The 17,227-nt window shown below is 36.9% G+C and overlaps 1 protein-coding gene across 3 annotated transcripts in view; it reads left to right on the top strand.

The window, feature by feature from the left end:
* cntfr (ciliary neurotrophic factor receptor) overlaps positions 1-13,528 on the top strand; it is a 183,318-nt gene extending 169,790 nt beyond the window's left edge. For all 3 annotated transcript variants that reach the window (XM_053646065.1, XM_053646067.1, XM_053646068.1), the window contains 3 exons: positions 1,905-2,094; positions 5,567-5,690; positions 12,545-13,528. In XM_053646065.1, coding sequence (XP_053502040.1) covers positions 1,905-2,094; positions 5,567-5,690; position 12,545 — 315 coding nt within the window. In that variant the 3' untranslated portion in view covers positions 12,546-13,528. The remainder of the gene's footprint in view (positions 1-1,904; positions 2,095-5,566; positions 5,691-12,544) is intronic.
* The last annotated feature ends 3,699 nt before the right edge of the window (positions 13,529-17,227 follow it).

Genomic DNA, 17,227 nt, shown 5'->3' with positions numbered 1-17,227 from the left:
CTGTTATAGGTAAGGCAAGAGCAAATGAAAAAAGAATAGGGCATACACTGAGACACACAAACAGTGAGAAGGCTCGATAATGCTCAGAGTGACACTGGCAAGACGAAAGCTTTATGCGAAAGCTAGTGAGCACAGAATAGTAGATATACAGTGCACAATTGATTAGCTGATAAGGTGGAACTGGTAGATTAACAGCTCGGTGAGGATGGGCTGGGATGTGACGATCCTCTCTGTCTTCCAATAAAAAACTTTCGACCATCAATACGTTTTCTTCCTTTTCAAGATTTTCAGCAAATCTTAACTCTTTTTTTTTTACCAGACGCCAAAAAAAAGAATGTTTTGAGGGTGTCCATGTTCAGCATTGAATTTATTTGCGATGTTGCATTCCACAGTAGTGGTTAATGGCTCATATGAAAGGAGACACTCAGGGCTTTAAGAATTTGCAGTCCTCTTTACCTAGCCTACTAGGTTTAAATGTTATAATAAGTAAATATTTTATTGTGCCAGTTGTTTAAAGTGTTTTACTGTCAAAAAGAAAAGCTTTAGTAGTTGTGCTGTCTGTTTTATCTCTGTTCCAGTGTTATTGTGGAGCGGTGTGAATTGTTTGCCCAGCAGGGGGCTCACACCCCTCCCCTTTCCTATCACCCTGCTCACCTGCAGCCAAACACAGACACAATACTCTACACACAGAAACCCAACAGTGTCCTGACTAATCTTATAACAGACTTGTGGCGGTGAAATAATTAATTTATTTATAGTGATTGAAAATGTCAGATAAATCAATTTCAGAATAGAATGCCAGTGTACTGTGAGAAAGGGTTAAACAGTATTGAAGTCCAGTCCTGAAGACTCACTTAAGACCCTTACCAGATCCAGGCCTTTTTTTTTTTCAGCAAAACCTGTACCTGTATCTCTTTACCCACGTACTTTTAGCTTGAGCAACGTGTTCAAACTGGGAAACTCACCAAGTGCACTAATAATAACTGGACGATGTACTAAAACCAAAAAGCAGACAAATCAACATTCAGTGCCTGCTGTAAATAGCAAAAGATGTAGAGCTGCCTGACAGTGCTGTAGTTATATGTCTCACACACACAGTGAAAAAATTGCACACAGTGAGAACATTTTGAATGCAAATGAGGAGCAAAGAATATTTGGGTTTTAAAATAGCTCCATTCTGAATGGTTCGATGACATAAGGTACTGCACCGTGACTTGTCATATTCTGATTTGTCCTATTACAGTTTCTCAAAAATCGGGTGCTACATATTCAAGTACATAGTCTAGATTAGTATACAGCAGGGGTTCTCAAATATTTTGCAACCACACTACCTTTAACTGTGGGAAAAAAAATAATAATTCATAAGCCCCTTCAGGACAAATTTATTTTATGAACATAATCAAACTATTCAAATGTTAGGCTCATTATTTTAAATTAAATCTGTACATGGCTTTTTTATTGGTGCCCTAGAGCTTTGTTTAATCCTGAACTTTCCATTGATAGAAGACTTTACGTCTAAGTTGACATTATTTTTAATGATGTTTGGATTGAACCCATTCATTTCAACTGACCAGTCAAACAGGCTAAATACTATAGGAGCATAATAATAAATGAAAATAGATTTGAGTTAAGATTTCCGCTACTGTAATAATATAAAGACATCACAGACCCCCTGGCTATGCGTCACAGAGCCCCTTTCGAGAGCTTCTGGTAGTTTGCGGTGTACGGTACACCATTTGAGATATGGTTTGTAAAATTAGAACATGCCACATTGAATTTGTCAGCCATGTTTAAATAAGGCAAGTCATATCATGGCAGTAGATGATTTCATACACTGATGATCTAATCTCCAAATTGTGTTCCTCACTGGCAAGATCTCTGACTGTGTGACTCTTGATTAACAGGTGGAGCTCTCAGACAGCACCTCCCACACCATCACAGACGCTTACGTGGGGAAGGAGTACATCATCCAACTAGCTGCTAAGGACATGGAGATCGGCACTTGGAGTGACTGGAGCGTAGCTGTGCACGCAACACCCTGGACAGAGGAACCCAAACCCATCACCTCCACCACAGAGGCAGACTTGCCCATAGGTAAGCTCATCAGAGTTCCCACTGTGCAGTGTATTACCACTTGGCCCATTTTTTCATCAAAGTCGCAGGAATGATCTGAAGAAAAGTAGCAACAAACCTTAGCCGCTAAATTAGATTTGTGGAAATTGTTACAAATTCAAATTGCTCCGATCATGAGACCATGCTGTGCCGTCCAACTTTTTATAATCGACACAGCACTGCAATGTAAGACTGCCTCCTGCTGGAACACAGGGCTGGTACACATCAAAAATATGTTCACATGGCTAAGAGTGCCAAACGTATTCTCATTAAGGGTTGTACTGGAGAATTAACTAGGTGTAGCTGAAGCTTTAACATAGTACCTTTATAGCAATTTTATAATGAGATGTCATAAAAATGTGTTTCTGGTAGAGCAGAAGAAGATGTAAGAGATATTAAAAATAATCTGTAGACTTTGATTAAAAATAAATAAATAAATAAATAAATAAAAGATTTAGCATCAATCAAAGCTACACTCTCAGAGAAAAAAGTACTAAATTATACTCTTCCGTGTAAGTAGGGTGCCACATACAAATGTACAATTTTTTATTTTTTATTTATTTATTTTTTTTGTATCTTTAGTAAGTATTCTTTAGTTGGAAAGGTGTTTGTAGGGTACCTTTAAAGCAGCAGCAGCAGCAAACAGTTCTAATCCCTTTAATCCAGCCCACCAAAAGGATTAGCATCTTTGTTTTAAATTAAAATTGCCTTCTGTACTGGAATTGAATTGAAATATCTAGAATGATATCTCTGTTATTCAATTAGGGGGCAAAATAGAGCAATAAACTCAGGGGCATAAATTCAGCTACTGACAAAATAGGCCAATATGCTAATATGCAATATAAAGTTCAGATGAATACCGATAAATTAACACATATAAGAGGAATTTAATATAATCGGTCTGACAAACTGATTTTTTTTTGTCTGGTATGCTTGACACTTAGTCTACTAAATATAATGTTCCCCTTTGAAAAACATGCACCTTTGATGATACCACACCAGTGACAAGATAGTTACAGTTCAGAACCTTTTGTTTTTTTCCCTGAAACATGAATAGTGTATTTTTTTCTGGGTGTTTAATACTCTAAGCCAGACCGTGTGTGTTATCAAACTATGTTCAGTAACACTTTACAGTAACAGTACATGAATAATCATGCACTAATACCTGAATTAATACTTACATAAATTTGAACTAATAATGAGTTAAGGAATGTACTAATGAACCACAAACTAATGAAGAGTCTTAAGAAATCCTGCGTGAATAACGTCCACCTTAAGTATATGTTAGCACGTTTGTTAGTTAATATATTAGTTGAATTAATGTAGGGGTAAACTAAATCACACATGCTCTATACGAAAGAATATGAATTAAATGTGCTAAGTTTCAAATTGTATATATAATTTGCTATATGAAGCTGTGTACACAAACATAGAAAGATGCACAAACTACTGTATTCGTGATTAGTACATGCCTTAACTCATCATCGGATCATAATTAAGTAAGTATTAATTCAGGTATTAGTGCATGATTATTCATGTACTGTTAGTATAAAGTGTTACCCTATGTTCTAGTCTGACAGTGTCAGACTCATAACTCACCGAGAAATGCTGTTTGTGCTATTTTTATAGTATGTCACTGAAGAAGGTGTTGAATTGACACTCACATGCTAAAAGCGTCCAGTATTCTGTATGTAGTGTCTCAATTTTGTAGTCCGACCCGTAGACTGGTTTTAACTGGATATGTCTGTGTGTGACAGAGTCGACCTACCAGCATGTCAGTCAAAACACCATACAAAACTCCATACAAATGGACCTTCATAACTACAGAGAGCTGATGTTTCTGCACATCCTAAAACTGATGCAGTGATTAAAGAAATGCTGGTTTTTCATTGTAATGTTGGTGGTTTCAGTCTCATCTAGCAGATAAGAGACTTCTATACGCAGTATAAGACACTGCAAACACTGCGACTCTGTTCAACGCAGTTAAAAAAAATAGCATTGACAACTTGATCACTGTTATTAGAGGTAATATGTGGGTACTCCTCTTCAGCAGACAGTATTGAATTTCTCCCACTTTGGAAAGGCAGAGTATTTCATTCAAGTTATAGTTGAGAAGTGGGAGACACTTAGAAAGTCTGCAGAACTGTCCATTTTTTTTATAAATCGCTGTCAGAGGCTATCCTCTCAAAGTGCCATTGTTTTGTTTCAGGTTTTTTTTTGGGTTTTTTTTCCAGGTTTCTCCATATCCTGGATTTAATTTGCTTTATGCAGTATAATGCTATTGATTGCACTCATTTATTTAGTTATAGTGACTTTGTTGCTATGAGGGATTTGTATTTGCTCATGAGGAAGTGTTATGTTGTTCGTGTACACCATGAAAATAACACAACAAGCAAACAATATTAAGTAAGGAATAAAACTGTTACTGTTAGTAAGAAGGAAAAACAAGTGTTCTATTCCCCTTATACTACAGCAATTTGCCAACAATTATATTTTCATTAATCAAAAAATTATACATTTTTATACGCTTATAGTTTTGTTTAATGTTGTGGAACATCCACGAAACAAGTTAGTTCCTGTTATCACCTATCTTAGTTCCTGTCTGTCGTTTTTCCTCTTTCATAAAGCTAATAAGACAAAAACAATTCAACTGGCCGTGTTACTAAGAAGCCGCAAAGCGTTCCTTAAAATTTACTACAGCTTTACCTGTAACTGTTACAAAGCACTGACACTGGACACTCCTTCCATAAATGTTAAATCAACATCTTCTTACAGAAAACTTTACTATATCAACAATCACAATGGGAAAAAAAAGTTTATGTGGAGTGTTGTTCTTACAATTCCTTGTATGAGTTGTTACTATAGAAACAATATTGTATTAAAAGTGCACATTATTATAAACCTGACAGCTGGAGCTATTGTCAGAGCTGCTTTTATTAAAATAATAATGTGATATAAATAATATAGAAATAATAAAAGTGTGCTGTGCTTGCATATGAAATTAATCATTTTTGCTTGCGTATGAAATAAATCAGTTTTCCAACCATGCAGCATGGTATGAAAACCACTATATGAGTAGAGAAACATAATTCCACTGTTGTTGTTGTTGGTTTTTTTCCCCCCCGTATATATAGGTATGTTGTGTCTTCATAATGAATACTGTTTATTATATATTTTTCATTAAGACCTTACTAAAACTAGATATTCTGCTTTCTTATAACTGGCTACATTCTAGGATTATCACAGCAGTCGTGCAAGGCCACGTCTAGTCAATTCTGTCACACAGAGGAGCAGTCTATTGAAATAACCTCTATTATTACTATCATTTTTATTGTTATTCCCTCGCAGCTAGAAAAGCTTATCTGAGTTGACCTTCCCAAACAAACTGCTGCTTGTAATTGTTGCTTGTAATTGTTCTAGTAATAAAAATTATGGAATTGTGATCTCTCTGTAGAGACCACGCCATCTGCTGCCCCACCCTCACCTAGGCCCAGAGTGGGTGGTGCTACAGGAGGATGCAGTGTCCTCCTCTGCTCATCCCATATCCTCCTGGCGTGTGTTCTGCTGTCCATGATGTGGTATGTACCAGAGTCTTCTGTCAGATCTACCTTATTTCAAATCCTAGAGGTATCCTGTATTACTCACATGGAATGTACAGTAACACTTTATTTGAATAGCTCAATATAAAGACAGCAACAGGTCAGGTGACCATGATTCATCCTGTCGAGTCATTTTTCGTGTCACATATCAACACCTGATGATTTTTAATACATAATCCATACTGTCAAGACTGTCAACTTGTTCTTAGTGCTATCATGTATAAAATCTAGTGTAATTGTTATTTTGCTGAAAGTAGTACAGTAGTAGGCAGCAGGTACCATTAATGGCTCACAGCTTCAGGGTTCCCAGTTTGATGCTGACCTCAGGTTGCTGGCTGTGAGTTTCAATTATTATCTCCAAGTCCACATGGCTTTACTCCAGGTTCTCTATTTTCTTCCTGCCTCCCAAACATGCTGGTGGCTGGATTGGATACACCCCTAGGTGTGAGTATGCATGCACATGCTGTCTGCGATGGACTGGTGGTAAGGATAGGTTCCAGGGCGTATTCCCATCGTATGTTAGTGGGATAGACTTCAGGGCGTATTCCCATCCTGTGATAGTGGGATAGACTTCAGGGTTTATTCTATACCAGGATCGCCAGGATAGCCTCCGGGTTGTTTTCTCACCCAATGTTTACTGGATAGGCTCCAGGGTGTGTTCCCAACTAGGGTTCCTAGGATAGCTTCCAGGTTGTATTCCCAAAAAGTTTTACCGGCATAGGCCGCAAACTGTATTCCCACCCTGTTTTCCTATGATAGGCTCCTGGGTGTTTTCCCACCCAGTGTTAGCTGGATAGACTCCAGGTTGTATTCCCAAACAAGGTTCCCAGGATAGGCTTCTGATTTATCTTGACCCTGACAAAGATAGTTTATAACTGAAGTTTTATAACTGAAGATGAAAGTATGTTCACAAAAGGTTGAAAATCAGTTGATAGGTTGGTTGTTAATAGTTTACGAAGCAGACTATGTTATTAAAGTGTTCCTGGTTGATGGATGATGCAGTAATCGATAATAAAACTATGTAACATTTCTCTGACTCCAACATTCTGTGCTTTCAGAAATCATGTCTGAAATCCAAAGCAATGGATATCACAGACTTACCCTGCATTCCAATACTGTTTTCCAATTACTGCAATCTTATCGACTTGCCCTTGCCATCTCCCCTAGAGGCAATGCCTTATTGCCAAATTATGGGCTGTTTCAATACGTTAATAGGCCCCTTTTGATGGCTGGTTGATCGAGTCAACAAAAATGTAGACTTCAAAATACTTTTTTTTTTTTGCCGTGTTCTCCTTCTATGTAAGACAGATTACATAATTTAATTTATTTTCAAGCATAGTTAGCAAGTACATCAAATCACTGCGTTGTTCCTGCTGCAAGCGGTCATGTCATGTAGAATAAACACGCTTTAGAGCTATGAAGACGATGAGGTCTTTATATTGGAATTTCAGCTAGTGCTGTCCATAGAGACACCCACAAGTCCTCGTTAGGACATGTACAAGTCATCCGGTCCCAAGACTTACAAAGGGCAGCCTAATCCACAGACCCAAGATCAGTAAATGTGATCGATCCTCAATAGCCATTAGTTGACAGGCCAGCCAAGTAACAAGCAGAAGATTCATTATGTAGGCATACAGTACACATGTTTACAGTGTGCTTATTCACCCAGAACTCAGTATAATGGTATAATGAGCACTGCTCTAATTAAAGCCCTCTCATGCATAGGATCAGGAGCCTGTGGCTCTGCAGAAAGACTGAGGCATGAATCTATGTCACCTTCTAGCTTGAGTGACTTTGATCTGCTTCAAGGTGGCTGGAAGTCTTATAGGAGAATCTTTACTCCTTATGGTATCAGGAAGTTGATAGCTAGCTTAGTCTGCAAGACTGAGATTTAATTGGTCAGTCATTAAAGGTCTGAGAAAGGCATGGCATCAGCATCACAGCTGCCTGTCTACCAAATCCAGAAATCCAGATTCAGGCATAGAGAATTTGGATGTGGTTCTATTTTTCCCCCTTCTCACAGCAGGCTATGGTAAGACACTGCTGAGGCCACTGCACAACTGTCTTTGTGGAAGTGCTGGGATGTGAAAGCAGGGTTAGTGTTTGGATCATTAAGTCTTGTAAGATCAAATCCCGGCTTTGTCTAAGCTTTGAGGTTCTCCTGCTGTTAGCCAACAGGGCCCGTGATCCTTGCCGTATGCCTGCCTGAAGGTGAGCAGTTTTTTTTTTTAGAATTCTACTAAGTTAATGTAGCATTTGCCCAAGTTCTCTCCAAGTGACTTACAGTCAATTTGACCAAAATTTTGGGGAGGTTTTAGCTTTGCTGTCACTGATTCTCTCTTGATGTTGCAGTTCCTATGGCAACAACTTCCATGTGTTCATGTTTTTGTTTTGGTCCTGTCTCTGCCCCATCTTGTCATTGGCATATTACCTAATTGTGTGCAGATATTTTTTTTTCTTTTATTAGTTCTTGATTTCCTTGCCCTTTTATACTCTGTTGTGTTGGTAAAATGTTGCAAAGTCCTATAAGGCTTTTGTGTTTGTTTCCGTATTCTGGTTTCCCTGTTTATATTCTCGCTTGTTCTTCAGTTTATAATTATGTATTAACCTTATTTGCTTAGTTGCCTGAATGTATAGGTATTTATTGACTAAAACGTTTAGTTGAGTAAGAATGTTAGTGTTTTTCATTAATTAATTGTAGATGTAAAATATTATATATATATATATATATATATATATATATATATATATATATATATATATATATATATATATATATATATATAACAATAATGAAACAACTAACATCCATGGATTGCATCCTGCCTTCTTGAACTAAACATTACATTTGACAAAAACACAATACTTTTAGTTCACGTTTAGTCATTTGGTTACTGATAGAATTAGTCTAGATTGAATTGCTGAAAACAATAGCAATTTTAGGCAGCTAAAACCAAACCATTTTTAGTCAATACATGCTGATTACACAAAGACAGGGTTTGGATGCAAGTGCAGGGTTTTATTGAATGAAAAGTCCAAACCAAAATCAAGGTCAACAGACAGGATTCACAGACAGATTTAACTAGGCTAGGCTAGGCAGAACTCAATAAACAAAACAGACAATGTCAATACTGGGAAAGTGTCTACACAAACAAAAGGCTCAGTAACATCACAAGTGAAACGTTAGCCGAGACACTTCGCAAGGATTCAGTGACAGTCTGGATTATTTATTTGCTTGCGATTAGAAGTCTGGGGAATTGCAATAAGGTGAGTTTGGAGTTAGGTGTTTGGCTAAGGATTCCAGAAAATGGAGTTTGTGTGGAGTAAAGTGTTAGTGTTTTGTTTTTTCCCCCCTGAGATTTCCCAATAATATTATTCTAAATTTCCAAAACTAAAATGCATGAATTTTGCATATTTTAATTCCCTTTAATGGAATGCTAGAATCAAGGTCAGTGATTAGCATGTTTCCCTCGCCCCTCCGGTGTTGGTGGTTCAAATCACACATCTGTTCTGTGTGCGTGGAGCTTGCATGTTCGCCCCTTGATTCAGGGGTTTCCCCCAGGTACTCCGTTTTCCACTCGCAGTCCAAAGGCATGCGTTGTAGGCTGATTGGAATTTCCAAATTATCTATAGTGTGTAAATGTGTGTGATTGTGGCCTATGATGAGTTGGCACCCCACCCAGGGTGTCCCCCAACTTGTGCCCTGAGTTCCCTGGGATAAAAAAAAAAAAACTTCCTAATGATCTCTTTGGCTTCTTTGCTTCTGATGAAGTTGTAGAGGGCTCTGTACTCTCTGTAGGACTTTCCCTGCGAACTGCCGCTGCTGACTCCATCTCTGTTTTCACTTTCTCCTGAATGGTGGGTACACGGTGTGCAGAAATGTACGTTGTTTTAAATCTGGGATCAACAAAACTGTCTGAGTCCAGTAAGTCTTCTGTGATGGGGCTGAGTACTTCCCCTTAAGGTACTCAAGGATGCTGGTTTTGATTGTTTTGGTCAGCTCCGTGTCATCTTCCTCCTCAGCCAGCACTCGTGAATTGAGGATGTGTAGGATAGGCTTCACAAATGAAATGGTCACATACTCTTATCCTGACAGGGCATCTGTGAACTCCATCAATGGGGAGAGAGCTTTGTTGACAGCCTCTAAGACATCCAGGTCAGCCCAAGATGGAACAAGGTGCCTTGATTTTTTTTTTTATTATCAGTGAGGACCTGTGTGATGGCTTTCTTTTGCTCAAGGACCCTTGCAGTAATCATTTGCATTGATCCCCATCTTGGGGAAACATGCCGTTTTCAACGATAGGAAAAAGCACTGACTATGTTTTTGCAAACCCTCATTGCCTATGCCACACGTCGATCTTCCATTCCATTTTCTGAAATAAACACACACGCCAAAAAAAAAAAAAATATATATGATTATATTATTGATGGTTTTACTTATATCCGAAGCTTTTACAGCAATTGTAGCAAAATGAATGAGAGGAGAAATGCCTCATAAACTACATCAATAATATCAGATTAATAACACTTCTAGAGCTGTTTGTTTACTTATTTATTTATTTCTGCTCTAATGAGGACTCAATGTAGCATTTTGTTACATTGTAATGTGAAGTTTATATTGTAACACTGTAATATCAAGCACATTGTAACACTAAGAAAGGTGCTATAGGAACAGTTTTTTATTGTTGTCACAGTATTTATTTAGTGGGCTGAAGGAAAATATTATTTTATACAGCACCTTTTTAAACACATGTAACAAAGTGCTTAACAAGAACATCAGCACAGAAAAGAAAAGGAGAATAAAAAACACAAGTCATATAAAACATATAGACATTATCATTTATGACACATACAACAAACACAGAAAGAATATAGCAGCCAGTCACCACCCAGTTAGATTATTGAATATTATAGCATTGTGTGTGTTAAGCTGATGTGCACTTACTGATTGCAAGGTGCAGCCGGTGTCCAAAACACTGCTGCCGTGTCCATCTATTGAGCTGTGCAGCTTTTATAATATTAGCGCCACTGTCTGTCGTAATGGCCACGAGGTTCTCTTCCGTGACTTCCCACGCAGAAAGCATATCTCTCAGGTCCTGTGCAATCATCTCTGACATGTGATCGCCTGGAAAATATGCCGTCTCAAGGCATCTGTTGTGCCGCTTCCATTCATCGTCAGTTTAGTGCAGAGTAAGGCTCAAATATGGGTCCATCGTCCTACTTGAGCAGAGATGAGATGTGGCTGCAAAGTGCTTCATGTTTGTACATGTTGGGCAGCACAGTTTGGGAAAAATATGGTCGCGATGGCACAGTGTGTGTTCTGTCGAGAGTTTTAACGAGGTGTTGAAACCCACTGCGTTCCAATGTAGCTATGGGAGACATATCCTTCGCAATGTAGTAACAATTGGCGTCAGTTATTTCTTTCCGTCTTCTTGAATCCTTTTTGTATTGTGTAGCATTGTAAATGCTTGTGTCATCGACACCTGCTTTGTGGAGGCACTTGTTGCTGGGCGCTTATCAGTCTCTCAAATTTTTTTTGAGCCATGCACTGTTCATATTCAGTAATGTGATTGTACTCCGAGTGTTGAAAAAGATTGGTGGTATTACCTTTGGTCGTTGAAACGTTTTTTCTGCAGTGTTTACATTTGACGTCATTTTGTTCGGCGTCTTTTTTACTGAAGCCAAAGTGCGTCCAAACGACGGACACTGCGTTTTTCTCTGGTACGAGTTGCTCAGTTGACTCGGTGTTTGAGTTCGCCTCCGTGTTGCTTCCATGTTGCTGACTGGACGGGGCGGAGTCACGTGACTACACACGTGGTAGTATGTTTTTAAGGGGAAAGTAGTAAAAGGCTTTAAAAAAAAAACGAAATAAACGCTGGTTAGAGGTTCTGAATTTTGGTTTCGATTACTTTTCGATTCATCGTCCAGCCCTACTCCATACATAATTAAAACCAGGTATAGCTAGATCAGTTGTGTTAAAGCAATAAAAACAACAAAATATATAAAGGTTTTTCCAAGACCAGGGTTGGGAACCACTATACTAATTAAAATCCTGCCACGCCATATGTCATATTTGTTTGCGTTGTTGTCGTTGTGTTTTTAAGAAAACGTGTTTGTAGAAACTCATTTCCTTCAGCAATATTGCAACCTGTAATCGAGTCAGAGTTTTCAGTCTTGCTCTTAAATTTAAACGTGCTCCTGATGAGATTATATTATCACATGTTAAATTATTCACTGAATCATAAATGAAATGCTTAAAACCGGCTGCAATTATGTTAAGTGTCATGTTTCCTGCTGCATACAGAGGAACTGATCAGCTTGCACAAACACCTCAGATGAAATGTGTGTGTCAGAGAAGCTCAGATTCTGATATAAGATATGATCGATACACAAGGTCTAGCAAATTTGTGCAATTAAAGAGTGACTAGTGTAACATGCACAACCAAACTGTGAAAAGTACAGTCACAACCAGTATTGGAGAAGCTATACGTTACCATTGTAACTCAATCTATAAGATACTCCTGATTTAAAATAGCTATGCTATGGCTATACCATGTTCCCTGGGATAGGCTCCAGGCTCCCACGCAAACCCTGTGTAGGATAAGCGGTATGGAAAATGGATGGATGGATGGATACATACTACTTCAGTAATTAATGATGTGGATGACAAAAATGTTGCTTTAATTTTTCTGCATGTCTTAGCTTGCTAACTCATTTATACAAGCTTGTTGTTGATTTTAACCTGACGCTCACCTCTCTCTCTCTCTCTCTCTCTCTCTCTCTCTCTCTCTCTCTCTCTCACTCTCTCTCTCTCTCTTTCTCTTTTTTTGCAGATGTTTATAATTCATTCCTGTGGAAAGTCTTCTAGTTCTATTTTGCACATCTAAATGGATATCGTGCATTGATAATTTAATTCGTTTTTTTTTTTTTCTCTCTCACAAAAAGAAAAAAAAATAGTAAGATAAATAAATGATGACATTAAGAACGGAAGGGGGAAAAAAACGAACTGAAATGCATCACGGGCAGCGTGGCTGAAGGTGGAGTGAGTGCAGGCACGGGACTCTGTACCCCAGGGAAGCTAAACATATGGGGACACGTGAGTCAACAGGCTTCTGTCTCACAGTAGCACAACAATGAAAAAACAGACAAACAAACAAGCAAAGCATCCATCCTTCTTTCCCCTTTGACTTTTTTTCAAACAAATCAGAGCCTTTTTTTGATGTTTTGCACACATTGGAGGTACGATGATGGTACGAGCTCAACCTTTGTGTGTCATGAAATTCAGCAGCATACAGCTACCTGTTCATGCCAAAGACGTGGAGATTCCTCTTTCCCACGATCCTTAGCTTCCCCAAGCCTGTGTCTGTGCGAGGGACTGGAAGCTGCAGCGCAAAATCTCCATCCAGCAAACTGGAGCTTCATAGACTGAGGACTAACAAACTTAGAATGAAGGTCATCATTTTGATTAATTTTCTCTTTACAGCATTTAGCTTTCTTTCTTTCTTTCTTTCTTTTTTTTTTATTTCTCTTTATTTGTATTCAGCTCTTGATAATGAGAGGCTGAAAGACAGATGCTTACGCACACACACATTTAAAAAATAAAAAACAGTGTCTTACTTCATGGTGGTGTACTGGACTGAAATTTTTAAATGGAATAAACCTGAATTGTATCTGACCAATCAGTTTATTAGTTCTATGTAGAACCACTTTTATCGCTCAAGTCCATATGCCTTTTTTTTTTAAATCAGAATTTAATCGCCAATGTACAAATTTTCCGTTGCTTTATCCAAGGAACATTGTTGTGATTTTATGGGGGGGGGGGGGGGGTTGTTTGTTTATTACGCAACATATAGATAGCATCTTAGTTTATTTTTCTCATTGACAATTGCTTAATTCTCCACGATCATATTTTGTAAACTACAATATGTATCTTTAACATGGAAAAAATACTTTATTATTTAATAATGTATGTATTAGCCTTAGATTCTTGTAACCTGTATCTGGGTTCTTTTTATAGATGTATATAAAACAAGAGGTTGTTCATTAAATGTGACCATTTCACAATGAGTTGGACCAATCGATCATTTGTTGAGTACGTGCCATTTCATTATCAGATATTAATTCATAGTTGAATGCAGCATCGATCTGGCAATATTAAACGTTTAAACGTTTATTAATACATCCATATTATTACCGTATATTGAAAGCTGTATTGTTAGCTGTTACTCCTAATTACTGTTTATGAAAGTTGATTTAAAGTTGAATTTGACAGACCCTTGTGTCATTGAAACGCATCTGAATATCCTGTTTACAAATTTTTTACTGTTTACACATTTCCCTCAATACTCAAAACCTGTCAGGCATTTATTATTATTTCTTTTCTACAGTACATTTGAATGTTTAACCTGACATACAGTAACTCCAAGGTACTTTGGAGTTTGCACTGTAAAGCAGAGTTTTGTATAAAACACTTACAATTCAAAAGCTGTCATTTCTATGGTATTATATACAGTTGAGATCATACGTTTTCATATGCCTTGCAGAATCTGCTAAATGTTAATAATTAGTACTTATATATAAATATATACATATGAGAGGGATCATAAAAATTGCATTTTTTTTATTTAGTCCTGCCCTGAATACGCTATTATACATGACAGATGTTTATATATAGTCTACAAGACACAATAATAACTGAATTTACACAAATGAACCGGTTCAAAAGTTTACATACGCTTGATTCTTAATCCTGTGTGCTGTTACCTGGATGATCCCTTTTGATCCTTCGTATGTAAACTTACGACCTCAACTGTACTACAGTTCCAGCTGTGAGGTAAATCACAGGTTTTGTATTAATTAATATTAATAGCTAATTCAAAATGACTTATATGTTGTTATTAGTTATACAATAATCTAACTAATAATAACTAATAATAAAGCAAACCTATAATCGTAAATGTATAATTGTCTAATCATTAATCACGGAAGGAGTTTATTTATTTAACATATATGGACGGAGTCCCCAGTGTCAGTGTTTTGTAACAGTCAGTAAGTTTTCTGCCGCAGAACAATCTTTAGGACTTTTCACTTTCCAGTTTCTTGGAAACATGAATCAGAAGTCATATCAGAAACTAATTAACTAACTTGCTAATTAACTAACTAGATTTTTATTTTATGACGTCTACATTATCAAGTCAGAAACATTTTATATTTCCAAACATTAGTTTTCCAACACACAACTGAATGTTACAAAAAAAAATGTGTATGTCGTTAAAGAAAGCAGCATATTAAGTGGTACGAGACATTTTTCAGACAAAAAACACTCAGAAGTCCTCAGAAGAACTGGTTCTGCAAGATTCTCAATAAAACTTACAGCTCATTTCTTTATAAAACTGTAGAAAGAGTACCTGGGACTACTCTTTTTTAAAAAAAAAAAAGTATAGTCATCAAACTAAACAGTGACTTTGTTTCATTTATTTCTGTTCATTACAGAACTGTATAATATTTTTTTTTTCACTATAGAAATGTTTAATTTCTTTATTTTTGAGGGCATCTAGGACACCTTTGAGATATATATATATATATATATATATATATATATATATATATATATATATATATATATATATATATATATATATAATGTGCGTGTGTGTGTGCGCGTGTGTGTGTGCATACACATTGGCAAATCACTGTGGTATAAGATAAATAAAACACTTTGGATGTGTTGTTACTGGGGAAAATACTTTTGGTGTGTTAATAGTCACTCTTTGTAAATGTTTCTGAAAATTGATTTAACCCTTAACGTAAAATATTACATTTTTTATAGTTTCAGAAATACTCATATGCATTTTTAATTTATATGATGATCTATCTGAAATATACCATAGCAATTTGCCAACCATAAATTTTTTTCATCGAATGATGTTCTGTTTATTCATTTATATTTATCCATTTATAGTATAACATTAGTTATAACGTTAATGTTGTGGAATACCAAGAAAGTCCTCTGTCCTTGAGAATTTCCTCAAAATGTAGTTCCAGCTTTACCTCTGACTTTCAGACAGTCAGAGGTGCTGACACTGATGACTCCTTCCTTCTATAAATACTAAATACAGGTTTCCTTATAGAATATTTGACAACAATTACACGTTTTTACAAGTCCCAAGGTAAGTTGTTACTGCAGAAACAATAATGTATTAGAATTAGTTTATTAATTAAGAATTTATCTAAACCTGTGATATGCCTTGCCTTGTTATAGAAAATTAATCAACAGTTTATGGCCAATCAGATTGAAGAATTCAACATTGCTATGGTGGTGTCAAATAGCTGAATCCCCCTACACTGAAATATTACAGAGAGTTTCTGTCTTGATTTGTTGTTGAGGATGGAAGAGATTTTTGAAAGATGCTTTTGTTCTTTGCAAAACTGTCTAACTGTTCTTGAATAGGAGCTGCGTTTGGCAACAGATGACTGGCGTAACATTTAATTATGCTGTCCTGGGTCTCATACTTGTGACATGAATAAGCCAATCCATACAAAAAAAAAAACAAAAAAAAAAACTACAGGTTATACAGCATTGTATTTCATGAATGCAATTTATTATTTTTTTCTAAATGCATTCCTTGATTGAGTTCTATTGCCTGGTAAGAAACGGCATCGTGTCAGCTCTTCCACGTGTCACTATCTCTAGCAGAAATGTGCATGTTGTGTAAGCATCACTCTCATTTTCTATCCAACAGCACTCTGTTGATTCAGCCTTCGGTTTTCAGCCTTCTAGACCGAAACACATGATCGCTTATTAGTTGGCAAAATCTTGCTGGAAAATCAATGGCCCATAAGGTTCAGCTGGAGGCCTGTGGGCTCTGCTCAGGCATTAAAATGACAGATTTGGTCTAGCCGAAAAGCACAGGAGGCTTTGTTAGTTCCGTGGATCGAGGGTTGAGGTTTGTGATGGATTGCCTATGGACTGTGATTTAAGCGAGCTTTTAAAATGCGTCAGCACATTTGCTCAGGAGTTCAGCTTTTGAAAATGCTCAGTAATGATGGGGCTCTAACACGTACTCCTGACACCAGCTCTGGCAGAGGAAATAGCAGAGATTTGTGGAAGGAGAGATGAAACGAATTGCTTGGGAGTATAATAGAAATGACAGCATTTTATTAGCTCCAATTTTGCACCTTGAGGGTTATATTTTTTTTAATTCAGCTTTTTTATTTCCCCCAACAAATTGCAAAGTATAAGTCAACATTACTCAGTACGTCACTGGCTTTACAGCGTGTGGAGTTGCCATTCAGGCAATACCTTAAGATCAACATAGACATCTTGTAGCCATAAAAAAATATCTGAATATGAAATATGTAAATATCTTTAAAAAACAAAACAAAAAAAACCCAGAATATTTCTGCTTTTCATTCTGTTCAATGAACATGGATTAATTAAGTAAATAAAACCCAGACCAAGGTAAAGTGTTTGTTCAAGCTTATTTAAAGTTTCCAAGTAGGTTGAGCTTCTTTCT

Source organism: Ictalurus furcatus, chromosome 16, assembly GCF_023375685.1.
Source record: "Ictalurus furcatus strain D&B chromosome 16, Billie_1.0, whole genome shotgun sequence".
Classification (NCBI taxonomy): domain Eukaryota; kingdom Metazoa; phylum Chordata; class Actinopteri; order Siluriformes; family Ictaluridae; genus Ictalurus; species Ictalurus furcatus.
The sequence above is the reverse complement of the archived record's forward strand: the minus strand, read 5'-3'. Positions and strand labels throughout refer to the sequence as shown.